The 15936-nt window shown below is 36.1% G+C and overlaps 1 protein-coding gene across 5 annotated transcripts in view; it reads right to left on the bottom strand.

Annotated features, from left to right (window-relative positions):
- CCDC138 (coiled-coil domain containing 138) overlaps positions 1 to 15936 on the bottom strand; it is a 32595-nt gene that overhangs the window by 13653 nt on the left and 3006 nt on the right. For 2 of the 5 annotated variants that reach the window (XM_040055741.2, XM_040055738.2), the window contains 8 exons: positions 15319 to 15477; positions 14055 to 14174; positions 12609 to 12686; positions 12422 to 12532; positions 10115 to 10279; positions 9248 to 9364; positions 7981 to 8173; positions 5500 to 5676 (listed from right to left, as the gene is read on the bottom strand). In XM_040055741.2, the coding sequence (XP_039911675.1) occupies positions 5500 to 5676; positions 7981 to 8173; positions 9248 to 9364; positions 10115 to 10279; positions 12422 to 12532; positions 12609 to 12686; positions 14055 to 14174; positions 15319 to 15477 (1120 nt within the window). Of the gene's footprint in view, positions 1 to 5489; positions 5677 to 7980; positions 8174 to 9247; positions 9365 to 10114; positions 10280 to 12421; positions 12533 to 12608; positions 12687 to 14054; positions 14175 to 15318; positions 15478 to 15936 lie in introns of all 5 variants that reach the window. The other 3 variants (XR_005699437.2, XM_040055740.2, XM_040055739.2) reach the window with 3 other exon arrangements.

Below are 15936 nucleotides of genomic sequence, written 5' to 3'. Positions count from 1 at the left end.
CAACCATGGCCTAGAAGCCTACTTTCCTTAACTGAAGTAAGGAAACCTTCAAAAGCTGTGGAACTGAAATCTTTCTTCCCTTTTAAATGAGCAGGAATAGATGTCTTATCCTTTTCCTCAATGAGAAGCAAGAAAGATGCCTTTGTGGATCACTCGTTAGATTCAAAGACCAAAAGAAGGATCAAGTTGAATATTATGGCACTCATCTGAAACCTCAGATTCCAGGAAAAGAGCACCATGACTAAAATAACACTGCAGGATTTGTTCCCTTGACTCTGCTTTTATCAGTCAACGCAGTATGGGAAAGGTGCGCATCCTTCAGAAAACAAACATGGATTGAAATACTGGTAATGGGTACGGAGAGCAAGAAAGAAATTGAAAAGGATATAACTGAACTGACAGTCCTCCTATTTGACCATGGAACAAGAGAGGAACCAATGAGATAGCTACAGTAAAAATATAGCCATACCAATTTATACACCACTATGTAGACTTTTAAACAAAAATATTAGCAGAATGTAATAAGAGAAAAGAGATTAAATACCTTTGTGGAGCTGATTTCCTACTGTCAGGTTCACAAGAAGCTGTTAACTCTCACAACTGTGGAATTTAGAAGCAACCTATTATTGTCCCTAAAGTGAGCTGACTAAACCAACTGGAATGCAACTTAGGCCACTGAGCTTATCTGGAAAAAAAAATTCTCCATCATACAAACAACATGAAATATAACATAAATTATTTAGAATTATATTGTTTATCCTAAGAATTACCTACAATTTAATTTCAGTTACTTATTAAGTTTCTAGCATAGGTTAAAATAAGCAATTTGCTAACAAAATGCAAGTGGTTAGGTAAGGACCCACACAGCTGCAAAATTTTGTTCCTCAAATCTACTAACAGTAAAAGTAATTAATTAAATCCACAAAAGTACTGGAATATGGAAAAAAAGCCCCAGAATTATGAGAGCATAAAAGTAAACTGAAAGTGAAGCTCTTTTGACACAAAGTAAACTGTCTCAATTACTGCAGAACATCTTTAGCAGTTTCTCTCACTCTTATGCCCTGAGGAGCATACTAACCTCAACTTTTTTCACCCCTGACATTTAAAAGTCAGCCTTTGGTCCAACTATGAATGAGTTTGTATATGACAAGAACAATGATCAGTAGAACATTTTACCTCCTCCTTAGGCCTTAAGATTTTTGTAAAAGAGGTGAGGCAAACAAGATTGGCATATATATATACACACATAGAGAGAGAGTCTGTATATCAGACACATTGTAACAATTCCAAATATGTTAATGATTAGGTGTACTGGGCTTGGCTGAGACAGAGTTCATTTTCTTCACAGCAGCCCTCAAAGTGCTGTGCTTTGCATTGGTAGCTAGAAAGGTGCTGGTAACACACCAGTTCTTGGCTATTGCTAAGCAGTGGCAGCACAGTGGCAACACTGTCTCTAAAATTCCCCCTCACCACCAGGCTGGGGTTGGGCAAGATCCTGGGAGGGGACACAGGCAGAAGAGCTGATCCAAAGTGACTCCCCTCCCATATGGTATTTGTTCAGCAATACAAGCCAAGAGAAAAGAGGAGGGGGAAGGCAGCAGGAGAGGGGAAGGGGGCATTCCTTATTTATGACATGCCTTCTGAAACAAACTCTAATGCATGCTGAATCCCCACTTCCCAGGAAGTGGCCAGACACTACCTACTGATGGGATCTTTTGGTTTCCTTTGGTTCCTTGTGTGGACTTTGCTTTTGCTTTAATAAACGGCCTTTATTTTGACCCACAATTTATTTCCTCAATCTTATTTTCTTTCCCCTGTTCTGCTGAGGAGGGGAGTGTCAGAGTGGTTTGGTGGGAACCTGGTGTTCAGCAAGGGCCATCCCACTATATTGAGACAAACTACTGGGATTATTTTTTTCAAAATTATACAATGGCATGGAAACTCACAGACGTCTGGGAAATAACAGTGCAGCTAAACTTGATGCAACTAAATTTCAAGAAACACATACAAATTGGCTTCCTAGGGGTACCAAAAGTCTTAAACATTTCTTAAAAGAATTCCACAAGTGGCCTAGCTGGAGAGGTACACTGGTGTTATCTACCCTCATACAGAGGAGATGTAGAAAGAGAAAAAAAGAACTTAGGTATGTCACCTTTCAGTCCCGTCATTTCCCATTGAAATGTTGGTGTCAGGACTCTCACAGCTTGTTGATGCTAAACTGAAGATGGACTGCATGAAAGCCGGTCTGCCAGTAAGATCCACACCAGTGAGACTATTAATTTTAATTTGCCATTACGGTCTTGTACATAGAAAAAAGATGATACTAATGCCTCAGCCGTTGCATTTGACACCACATTTTCAGTAAGTGAAGCAGTATCAATGTTATGTGAACTTACAATGGAAACCTATGGATTCTGAACCCACTGTACCAGACATACTATGAAGCCAAAAGCACTGATAGTGATCCAAAATCTAAGAACATGCAAACCAATCCTAAATCTGCTTAAGTAGTACTGCACACTCTCATTCTAGTTTTCAGCAAGAGAAATATCTGTCTTAGTCTAGTAGGTACTTTCAGAGAGATCCCAACAAGTTAGAGCTGGGCAATCACCAACCATATGAAGCTTTACACGGTGAAGTGCCAGATTCTGCACTTAAGATGGGGCAACCCTGGATGTAGAGACAGATTGGGGAATGGGAGGCTGGAGAGCAGCACTGAGGAAAGGGACCTAGAGGTCCTGGTCAGCAGAAAACTGAACATGAGCCAGCAGAGCCCTGGCAGCCAGGAGGGACAACCCTGTCCTGGGGTGCATGCATCAGGCCCAGCATCACCATCCGGGCAAGGGAGGGGATTGTCCCCTCTGCTCTGCACTGGGGCGGCCTCTCCTCAAGTGCCGGGAGCAGTTTTGGGTGCCACAATATAAAAAACACATTAAAGTATGAAAGAGTGTCCAAAGGAGGCCCCAAGGATGGTGAAGGGTCTGAAGAGGAAGCCTTATGAGGAGTGTCTGAGGTCACTTGATCTGTTCAGCCTGGGGAAGAGTAGACTGAGGGGAGAGCTCACTGCAGTCTTCAATATCCTCATACAGGGAAGAGGAGGGGCAGACACTGATCTCACCACTCTCATGACCAGTGACAGAAATCAAGGAAATGGTATGAAGCTGAGTCAGGGAAGGTTTAGGTTGGATATCGATGGAAAGGGTGGTTGAACACTGGAACTGGCTCCTCAGGGAAGTGGTCACAGCACCAAGCCGGTGGGAATTCAAGAAGCGTTTGCACAATGCTCTTGAGCACAGGGTGTCATTCTTGGGGTGGCCTGCACAGGGCCAGGCATTGGACTTGATGATCCAGATGGGTCCCTTCCAACACAGCACATTCTAAGATTCTGTGATTCTTCATATGTGCTTAAGTAATTATCCCTAATATATGAGGGAAACCTAGGCTTCAATTCTGTAACATGAGAAAAATAATTTCTAACAGGAGAGAGAACCTACCTAAGGAGCTCAGATAAGCCTGGACTGCACAGAAACATTAGCGCTCATTTTTTACTATTAAAAAAATACATGTAGTTACAGGTAGAAGTACTGCAACAGAGTCATTATTTCATATCTGATTCACATTTTTCAGCCTGGACAACCAAGATTCAAATCTGTAAAAACACCTCATAAAAAAGAAAAAAAGAGCTTAAAAAATAAAGTCATAGAAAATTATATGCCAGAAAAATCTCCACTGGTCTTTTTTCCGATTTAATTTCTAATTGCATCATCTCTAAAGGTATTATTTTTGAACAAGAGTATTGTAACACTCCTATAGAGCCAGAAAATTACTGCAACAAATTGAGAAAATTCCTAGGATGGTATATATTACATAAAAAAATAGAAGTCTAGACTTTGCCTCCTGCTGATTGGATGCTGTCTTTTTGGGTAATATGACTCCATATTTTAGTATATGGCCACTACCTACATCTTCATTTAGGTCTGCACATGAATACAGCTTTAAAACTGAGCATGAATTCCTGTTTTACTCTAACACAGTGTTCTCTTCTGGATAGTTACTGCTGCCTTCCAAAGTTTGTCTTTTAATGAGTTTTTAATTGGAAACTTACAAAGGAATGAAAACACATTTTCCCATCAGCAACATTATTTCATTGTTAAAAATTTCTTACAAAACACTATGTATTGGAAAATAGCAAAGCATGCCTGATTTGTGTATTGGCAATTTATTTTACCAAAGAGTAAGGCTCTACATAAGGCTTTATATCCAGTTGTCAAGAAATAGTTTTCAATCAAATCTCAATTTAATTAACCAGTACTCTTACTTCCCTGATTTCACATAAATACAACTTCTCTGAGAATCAAGCAAGCAAAATTTGAGTCGCACAATATATCTTCATTATTCTTCAAACTGCAGGCACCTAGTGTGCAGAATGGCTACTGCTAGGTAACAGAAGGTGTACTGTCACAGTCATTACCCAAAGAAATACCAAATACTGTCCATCTTGCTTAGATTGTTACCTTTATGGATTCAATTAATCCTTTCTCAATCACAGTTATGGCTGTTAGGAATAATAGGGTAAGACTGCATTAATTACCTGGTCAGAAAAAGACTGCAAGGAAAAATAGAACTTTAGCTAAATATTTTTGAACTTGGGTTGCTACAAAATTGCTCTTTTCTCAATGTTATACCATCCCAAGTCAAAGATGCCTTCTATTTAACTAGTACAATGCATAATAACAAAATACTTCCAAAGCAATACACATTTCTGTTCTGAAAGGCAGTGAGTGATTTTATCTTAAAAAAAGAACCAAAAAACCCAACCCAAACAAAACAAAAAAAACCCCACTCACAAGGTTTATTCAACATGGCATTGGAATGTGTCACTACCTTCATGCCCATCCAGGTGGTTATCAATTGATCCTACCTGTATCACCTGGAAACACAGCGTCACAAATAAGATTACTAATTCTTTTCTAGGGCCAAAGCACAGTAAAATTCAGCAAAACATAACCATCTCATCTAGAAATACCATTTCCAAACACTGGATATTGAAAAATGATTGGGGATGAGCTGTTAATTCAAACTAGAAGAAGAATAAAATAGAACCTATTTTTTATCCCCATCTTCTGGCAGGTTTTTATGATTTGGCTTCCCTGGCACAGCCTGACTTCAAAGAAAAATATCAGCAAGGTAATACAGTGGAATAAACTGAAAAAATGAACAAAAAATAGCTACAAGAAATTCACAGCAAAAATAAGAAAGTAACCAGGACAAAATATAAAATACAGTGGCTGAGAGGGAGAAGAAAACACAAGATGACTCAGAAAAAGACAATTCAGAAACACATTTTATGTCTTTACTGAATGTACACGATACAAAGAATTGCTAATAGAACATTAGACTATTTACACAGGTTTTTAATGCTTTCCCCACCTGTTTTCATCATGGTTGTTTGTTTTTGGGTTTTTGTTTGTTTGTTTGTTTGTAATTACCAAAATTTACCAGATTCCATGGTCATCTGAAGTAATCCATCAAGAGCTCTGGAAAGCAGACTTGTACTGGATACTTTTAGGTGACTTAATATGACAGGCACACATTGGTATTCCAAAAATAAGGCCTTCCCTTCATCGGTCTTCAAGTCTACACGAAGGGACTCAAACGCCTGAGCCAGGTAATCCACTGAAAATATCAGAATACAGGAATAAAACTTCTATAATCATTGTTTCATTAAGCCATGTGAACAACTATCTGACAGTTACCACAGCAGATACACACTTATAAATTAAAAAGCTGAAAATATTAAATTTAATTTTTATTTAAAGACACCCTCAGCCTATTTTTTTTCCTTAACAATTTATTGTGAGTGCAGAAAAAGACTATCTATACAACTCATATGTTTAAGAAAAATATGCTTACAAATGTAAAATCCTGCAAATATTTTGTTAAAGAGGAAAAGAAAATACAAACTCACACCGTTTGAGACAATGTTGTTTCAGCATCTGGGAAACGTCTATTAAGGGAGCCAGTGGCTGATTTGTCTGAGTGAGAGCAATTATTTTCATGAGAGCAACTAGATCCATTCCTTCTATTAAAAGCTGTAGTTTACATATAAACATTTTATATTCTCATCCATTGTGAGAAATTATACAAAGGATGTAGACTAAGTGAACTAATCAATTTTCTTAACTTCCTGCTGTCAAATCTTCCTCAGTATCTGGGAATTGCACTGATCATCTGGAGCACAGAAAATTAAGCAGAAGGAAACAATTTATCCTGCATAAGTTTAACTACGGTGCCATCTGCTGGATACTGACATTTTGAAGGCATGAGGACATATGTTCAAACCAAATCTGCTATTTTATCACCAGATCATTAGTGCCATGTGGTCAGAGTGATCGAAATTCATACACGGTGATATCTGACATATGTTTAACAACAGATCATATTTTCTGTGTTACAGAAGCCAGCAGTAAAAAGCAATCATGAGAAGCTAAACTGATTAATTCTAATCAAGAGTGTTCATCTGCCTAGGCTAAATCAGTCTCTGACTAATTTTTTATTTCAATTATTCTTGCATTGTTTTTATCAAACATTCCTAGAATATGAGTCTCTATTTGAGACTAATTATTGTGTTTCACCAAAATATGCTGACTGAAAATATGTTCCCTCCAACAGCTGGAACACTGTTAGTCCATGAATGATGTCAGGATGATCCTCCATCATGTTTTATTCCCGTGTTTACTATAAATACTCACAGTATAAATACTGCACAGGTTTTTATTAGGCATAAAAACATATTAATGTGCTTAAATATCTAATCGAGAAACATGACTTCCATGAATAAAAACTCTATTTATTATTTATGCATTTAAAATCTTTGGCATTCCTGTGTCGTCTCTATCAGGGTGCTACAGATGGTAACAGTTTTGTGATGTGGATCTCTGCTGTCTAAGAAATGCCCCAAAATTTAACATATTTCATGGAGGAGACTAAAAAAAAAATCAGATGCCAAAGCAGGCATCTGATTTTGACATTTTGGCATGGTATTTCTTGAAATACTTGAAAATTAACACCTCTGTAACCTGTATCCATCTCTTCATGTCATTGACAAAAGAAACATGTTACTTGTAAAGATATTTTAAAATACAAACCATTTCAAGAAAAGAATGGTAGCAAAAATAAAAACATGGAATCATTTAGGTTGCAATCTAGTCCAACCTTCCTGTCGAAAGCAGGACCAACTCTGAGGTTAGGTTAGATTGCTCAGCTGTAACCCCACTAAAAAATTACTTGCTTTCAAAAAGATCCGTGCTTTTAAAATGTTTTTGAAAAGGGAAAAAAAAAATAGTTAATACCTCAAAAAGCTGGAAAAGGGTTATAGAGATGTACATTCTTAGGCTACCCTTGTAAAATTTATTCTTGCAGAAAATCCCAGTTATGCACACAGTACTGCTAAGTTGCTGCAGGTAAGCAGCAATCACATCTTACACCTGTTCTTAATGGTATAGAATTAATACTTTTCTGCCTGACTTCCATAAAAAAGGATCTGCAACATCTTGTTCCCTGTTCCCCTTGAAGAAAGATAAGACTTCGTAACTGAAGGTAGCAGTTAACAAATCAGCTGAGAGAAGAGTTATCTTATTTGAGCTGTATTTTCCACATCTTTTCTCACACTGTCCAGTCACAATCTGATTTGTGTAATCTCACAGTGTCTACTTTGAAACTTTTATCTTCTCCCCCTTCTTCAGAAATGCTGACTTGTCTGACAAGTTATAACATCAAAAAACCCACATAAATTCTAACATAAAATGAATAATAGCAAGATTTATACTTGTATATTTTGCTTAACAATACCCAAGTAAAATCACTTCTCAGTAATAAAGCATAATAGACTCTACTGTATCATTATAATGCTTTTTGCCCAGGCATATGACTGAAATAGATAAATTAATGTAAACTAATGTAATGTAAATTTTGACTTACCTTGTTTCACTGTTTTAAGCACAATCAAAGTCGACAGAAACCTCAGAGGCATACAGAAACTCTTAAAGAAAGCTGCTGACTTTGATTTACTTTCTGTAGACTGTTCAGAAGAACTGTGTGGGTTTCCCTTACTCACTATGCCTTTGAAAATATCTTTGCCAAGTCTCCTCATGGTTGATCTCATTTTTGCTTGCTGCTTCAAACAGTGCATACAGTTAGTGCAAACATTAAAATTTGACATATACACGTTCTCCATGCAATTAAACTGCAAATGCTTTTACCATATATAGGAATATAATCAGTATAGGACATACTGCTTTGTGTTCCAAAAGCAGTTGGACAATATTAACATGGTGCCTTAACAAAACACACTTCAGCAAGAGACTAATTAGTGAGGCTCCTGGATACTCTGATGTTAAAGTTGCCTCTGGTTCCAGAAAAAGCTGTTTCAGTCGACTCAGTTTTGTAAGCTTGCCTTAAGTTATATCCTTTAAAGGATATTTACAGAATCAAGGTCTAAATATGAAATTTAAGAACACTGTACAGGTAACATCCATTAGATTTTCACCATAAACGCCACAGAAATATTTCCACAGAATGAAATTTCACAATATACTTGTTTAAAATACAGTTACTTAGTAGAACTTAGAGCCCAACATCTTACTATTGTATTGTATTGAATTTAAACTCAGGATATTTACAAAGTTTCTAGCATTTGATTTAGCAAATGAACACTGACAGCACTATGCAGGGTCTTTACAGTATGACTAAAGTCTTTATTATATTGTTTAAATATTTTCTTATGGCAGTCTAGTCAAAAAGAGCAAGGAATGTCTTGTGGTTAGACACCAAGCAGAAGACAGAAAAATCAAAATTTCTTCATGGCTTTGCCACTCACTTCCATCACTTTTAACAAATCTCATTCATAAAATACACAATAAAATAACTGCCTTCTCTAGTGCAAGTTTTGGTAATACATATGCAAAAATATAGTTTCAGATGTGCTTAGACATCACAAGAGAGATCACATACATAGGAAAACTACATTTGGATATACAATGCAAAATTTCACATGAAAAAGAATTTGGTTTTCATTTGCCACCTGTGGTGAACACTATGAATTTATGTTTTACAAAGACAGCAGTTTCTTTTCCATATGCTACCTGAAAACATCCATTTTTCATATGTATTTAATATGCAAAATCCATTAATACCTTCTGTGATTTTTTTAAAAAAAAACATACTGCATGAGGACTACTTGTTTTACCTGTAAATCAGCGTCTATCTGTCTTATAGACCAGTAAATAAATTTAATCACAGGCATATGCAGTTTAGGATTCACATACGGCATCCACTGGAGCTGCTCAGCAGCTATAGGCAAAAGCTGCAAAAATATACAATAATAGAATTACATGCAGTATCTGAACTATTCTATAAGCTAAGTGTAAGTGAAAAACAAACCAACAAACCTCCTAACTCTCTCTTGGAGTTTGTCAGATTACATATGCAAATATTCTCTGGGCGGATCCAGTAAAGCTAACAGAATTATAAGCATACACAGGTTTTAAATTTAACATAGGTTTACACGTGGGCGTTGAGATACATGTGAGCTCAACCTCAGTTAATCCAATCACAGTGGCTACAAATCTTTTATATAATGAATAAATACAATGAAATGAATTTTCTGAATACCTCATCAATTTCTAAATCTTGGTATCACAAGAAAAAACAACAGAGGTGTTGAAATACAGCATAGCACCACCTTTTATTGGTGATAAATTGAAATTTTAGTATCTAAATAGGCATTCAAATATTTTAAATTTGACCTGTTGATCTCCTTAGAACAATGTATCTCACATAAAACACAAGACAAACTATCACCTCACGGAACTTACCTGAAATAAAATTATGAAACTCAGGTTGAGACAGGACACCACACTTACTAAAAATTATCTTTATGTATGCTTTACAAATGACAAATTGCCTATTATATCTCACTGCTGGAATGAATATTGACTTACTAACAATTATTTTGTTTTAATTACATACTGACCTGTTGTACTCTTAGAATAACTTAAAACACACTGAAATCTGAAAACATATTAACACAAGCAAACAACCCAAACCTCTTTACCTTCATACACTTTTCCTGAGTACAGGGGTTCTTTGAGCTCTGGGTAACCACAGGTTTATGAGTGTCCTCTCTCTCTTCTTGTGTTTCTATTTTGCTAAGATACTGCTCAGAGATCCAATCCATAAGATAAGTTAAAAGCTCATAGACTTGTGAATTCAATGGTAGCTGGAATATATTCACAACATCAGATATTTCAGCTTTCAATGTAATGCTTTTTCTAAGCTAAAATAGTAACAGACTGGAATACATGAGAATACATTAGCTAGGAAGCATTATGCATAATAGAAAGGATGAGAATTTTATGCCTGATAAAATCTGAGAGGTGAGTTACTGTAGTTTGAGCCTGTGGAAAATGTATCCAAGGAGACAGCGATCTTGAACAGGCCACATGTGCTCTGCTGGGCCTTGTACCTAGGGTTTGAGAAGCCTGTATAATGGAACTGTAACTTACAATATTTCTGGGAAAGGTAAACTGTGTGCAGATCAAAGGTTGGAACGTGGCAGTCCTGACTGGGAGGCCACTGTACATCAAGGAGTCAGAGATCCACAGCACAGTTAACTTGAGGAGGTGCAGTTTGTGCTGTGCTGCACAGATCAACTGCACAGTTTATTCTGTGCTTGGCTGCAGCATAAACTTAGGCAATTCCCTTTTGGTACTGCTGATCCTGCCTGGCCTTGTCCTTGTCTAAAAGGGCAACAAGTTCTTCTCCCATGAACATCCTGCATGAATAGAGTTGTTTTCTTGCAAGAAAATTATATATATGTTGAGTGGCCAAAAAGGAGGGGTTTCTCTCAATGGACAGGCTCTGCTCATCAAGTCTTGGTAAAAGTCCACCGGGGCTGCATTTGATGCTGCACAAACACAACATTCCAGGCATCTAAAGATTTACTCACTCTCTATATTCCTCCTCTTACTCTGTCTTATTAGCCCTTTAATTAAGTCATTAAGGTCTTTCTTACAAAGACCCAGAAGGAACCGTGCAGTCTTTCTTTCTCCCACACTTCATTCCCCAGTACAAAACAAACACCTATTGTGATGGTTTCTGGGTGTGAAAAACATACGCACAATTTATTTTTGTGCTTGGTCAAATGGTAGTAAAACAATTTGGAAAAAAAAAATTCATATACAGAATCACTACACTTTATAATTCTGAACAAATGAATTATGTGAGAAAACAAGTCTATAATGTCCTTCACATGAGGAAATGCTTATTTCAATGCACTAGACCTACTTTGTTTCATTTCATGCAATCCACTGTCGATAAATTTAATTGGGTAACTAGTATTGTTTAAAGAAAGAACAAAGACTTCATAAAACTCTGATTTTGGCTCTACTACACTGCAATGAAATACTCTACAAAAGAAATCCAGAGATACCTGAAGACAGGCTGCATGAACAATTCCCTAAAGACCTCAAAACTTTTCTTCACATCATGTTCACATAACTCTTTCCTCTTCACTTAGAACTGTAACTACTGATATTATTTGTATTTCATGTATAATCAAAGTATGCTAAAACCAATATAGAGAGAATTTGTTGGCTAAATATAGACAGCACAGTTTTAAGGCATTCATTGTATATCAGTTAGATAGGGTGGTGTGAATATCTTTCTCATTTCACAGTTCACCTCTAACTGGGGAAAAAAAAGCATAACCAGCTGAGAGATGTTGGCAGAGTAATACCATAAATGAAACTACATGGAGACAGAAAGAATTTCATTTAGTGATATAAGAAGATTTTTTTTTAAGGGAAAAAAGTGATTGTTTTGGAACTGTTAATGAACACTGGATTTAATCTCTATCCTTCACTGAAGATTATTTTGCAAAAAAAAATATTAATAGTATACCACTTTTGGTTTAGAAGATTAAGGTTTTTTATTGGATACTTCTGCAACACAACTTTTTTCCTGGTGTTACTCATAAGGACAGTGCTGTACGGTAGCAGTAACCAGAATGATTTTAAGACTTGTTCTGATGCAGCAAAAGAAACCTGTGACAATGGATGCAGGTTATAATTCTAATCAGCAGATGAAAGACAATGATATGAGGAGGAAAATTTGTCATATAAATAAAAATATACACATATGCATACACATAAGCAATATGAAATCCAAGACATATTTTTAGCCACAAACTTAATTCTTTAAGTGTGGGTTTTCCCTCAATACAATCTGTTTCTCTTCTTAGTGTAACTCATAAAATAAAATTAGAAGCTACATTTTGCAATTTCTAGCAGATGCACAGAGAACATTAAACTGCCTAACGTCTTTCGAATGAAAAGATTCAAGACTTCTGCTTAATTCTTACCGTGGCAGTTTTTGATGTTGCCATCACTTTTTCCTGCTTCACAGGTTTGCTTTCTTTCATCACTTGACATAAATTGTTAGATTTACGTACCACTGAAAATTCATGCTTCCTCTACAACAAAATATAACAATGAATTATATTTCACTGGTTACCTATAAAAGCAGGTACATGTAAGAACAAACCTTACTTGTAGGTTCTCTAAACGAGCTTTTACTTTTCGTGCTTGACCTTCCAACTTCTTGTTCAACTCAGTTACGTCACTTAACTGAAAGAAGAAGAAAATATTCAAAACTGTAAATTGAAATCTTCTTGACTTAATTATCACAGTGAAGTAACTTGATTTTTTTTTTTAGCAGCTAAATAATTTAAGTTCTTATTAGCATGAAAAGTGATAGAAACAAAACCATCATTCACCTCCCTCAACAAATTACAGCATCATAGATCAGCTGAGATTTGAGAGCACCTGTGGAAGACATCTGGTCCAACCCCCCAGCTCAAGTTTGGCCATGAAGAACAGGCTGCCATGTCCAGACAGCTTTTGAACAGTTCCAAGGTGGGAGACTCTTTATCACCTCCAGGATAAACAGGACAGCAGCAGTATCTCATTGTTGACCTGCAGCCCAACCTTCCAGAGTGCAGGGGAAAAATAAGCACTACAATGACACTCTAGATATACAGGCACGTCACATTTAATCACTTTTCATGAAAAAGCAACATAAAAATGAGCACAAATTCAAGAATGATATAACATTCTTGTTAATGGGAAAGGTGGTTACTGAGCACACTAAAGAACCAGTTTGCTCAATGAGAAAAGATCAGGAAAACTGCAACCTCCATTTAAATAAAAAAACGTGCTCTATCCATACAACAATAAACAGCATAATAATCACAGCCCTCAGTTTGTAGAGAAATGCAAAGGTTTTATAGTGAGAGAAAATAAGACAGATGGGTTGCATCAGAACCGTCAACATCCTAGGAGTTAGGTCTGACCTTCTTAAGGGAAAGAATAAGGCTCTGCTGTAAATTTTTATTGTATTCAGATTATCAGAACATTAATTAGTTCAATGAATAAAAAAGGCTCGAATAATTTAGATATCTGTGTATCACCATTTTAGATCAGACTTAACGGTCAAATGAGACAAATTCCTACTCTACACACTACTACAAAAACACCATTCTAGTGGTGAAATAGTGAGAAAATACTGCCTTCATTAAAATTTGAAAAAATAACTGAAAATAGCAATCAAACATGAAGTTAAACATTCTACTTTTTTATTTATTAGAATCAGCATAGCAATTTGGCACAGCAAATCTGCATAGGGTGGATTCCAGGGATTCCACTATGTCATAGAACACTTTCTCTCCATCCATTCTCAGTGGATTTTCTCTTCCTAACAATTAGCTGTTGCTAGTGAGTCAGTGGAATAAATCCAATTTCTTTTTTACACTGTAAAAGGTCCAAAAGGCTAAATTTCAAGTACTAGAAACAGGTGAGAAAAGTACTTTCAGTAATTCATACAATTCTTGTCTTAGAGAAACAAAAGGTCGCCAATTTTGCAAACTGAAGCAGTTCAAATATTTAAAATTGTTGATTGCAACTTGTAGAATTATTTAAAACAGGAAATAATTTTACCTGTTTCCTTAAAGAGTCATTCACTTCCTTCAAGCTGTCAAATGATGACTTCAGCCTCCTATTTTCTTTAGTTATTTCTCTCAAGGCTTCTGTCAGCTGCTTAACTTCTGCCTCATGTTGCTACAGAAACATCAAATTTAAAAACATGTTTTAACAGAGACCATTCTAGAAACAATAAGTTCCAGTTAAGTGTTAAAAGAGTCGGACAAACTTTCAAATATCAAGTTCTTCATGTCCAAATTTGCACACTCAGTCAGCAGTGAGAAAAACAAGATCTGTACTGCATGTTAAGGACTATACAGAAACCGAGAGCAACATGCACAGCCTTCAGCTCCTACAGCTGCCTATTCTACCCAGACAAACTATATACACGCGTATTTCTCAAAAAATTCAGACATGGGATGCGTTTGTGAAGTAAAATCAATGACAAAGCTTTTACTTACAGCTCACTCTTCCAAATATTTACAAAAAGTTGTGACTGTGTTTCAACTCATGTTTCTGGTTTTGCTTACTCTAATCACACAGAGCGAGGAACTAATCCTGTGCCTTGTAGAGTCTGGGTCTCTGGTTTACAACACAAGCATATGAATTATTAAATACAACCTGAATATCCATCGTCTTTCATCTCTTACCCCTGAAATTTGTTTCATATTTAATCTTCTCTGGATCTTAGATTTAGATACCTCAGATTTGGTAAAATAGCAAGGTTTTATTTTAAAATATTCCAGCTTTCATTTCTCCCCTTCCATGAATTCACTCTTCTTCACTACTCTTTCTTCCCATACCCCCAAAGTTAGGTTGGTCTTCCTCTGAACTTTCTGAGTCTTTGTTTGCTAGTACCCTCTGCAACAGGTATTGTGTTGTAAGATCTTAATGTGTCTTAAAGCATTCCCAAGGAAATCCACTGCAACTACAGCAAAGATACTCATATGGTTTCTATACACAATTACAGACAGACCACTTTTTTTTCTCTAATATCGGTCACATAGCTTTCACTATTTTACAAAAACATTACCTCCTTTTTCTAACTTGTCACTGTAAAATGTACTACACATCAGACAAATAAATGCACCAATCTGAAACAGAAGTCATACAAAAACTCTAGCAATGTTGTTAAGTACTTTTTATTTAAATCCTTCCTTTGAGGATTTCAAGGACTTCAAAGAAATAAGCAGGATTTCCAGCAAACATGTGATGGTTTAAGATAACTACAAATGAAAAGGGCACATAAGAGCAATATCTATCATTAAATATATTATTTCACCTCTTTTATAGCTGCAATTTTTGTGTGAACTTCTTCCTCAACACCTCTTATTTTAGCCAAAGCTGCTTCATGTGTAAAAAGCAACGCCTCTTGTTCTGTTAGACAACGTTCACGTTTCTGCAGTTGCAGAGCATACTCCTGCTGTGCTGTAGTTTCTCTCTGTATCAAGAGAAGAAATATTAAACTACTTTAAAAATCCATGTGAAGTTTTCCCAAATTATGCTAAATTTAAGTTTTTGTCCTGTGCTTAACTCCTTGTGAAATTATAGTTACACAAGAGCTTACTAATACAAAGTATACTAATACAAAGTATCACCTCTGTCCAGTTTCCTCCCACATTAACCCAAAGGACTTCCATATGCATTGGAATAGTTCAGCTGACCAAAATATAAAATTCTACTCTACGTTGTTGCTCTAGAAAATTAAACTTTGGCTTTTGCTTCTAAAATATTTTGATAATGCTATTAACTGTAGGACAGAATAGAGTCAGATGTGACTGTCTATGCTGAACAGTAGTTTGATGATATTGTTTTTTCAACTAGTGAGAACCATCCCTGAAAAAGTGGTGAAGAAAAAAAGAGATACAAAACTTTTTATCTCATATGTTGCAAAAGACAA

The sequence above is a fragment of the Hirundo rustica genome, chromosome 2 (assembly GCF_015227805.2).
Source record: "Hirundo rustica isolate bHirRus1 chromosome 2, bHirRus1.pri.v3, whole genome shotgun sequence".
NCBI classification, from domain to species: Eukaryota; Metazoa; Chordata; class Aves; order Passeriformes; family Hirundinidae; genus Hirundo; species Hirundo rustica.
The sequence above is the reverse complement of the archived record's forward strand: the minus strand, read 5'-3'. Positions and strand labels throughout refer to the sequence as shown.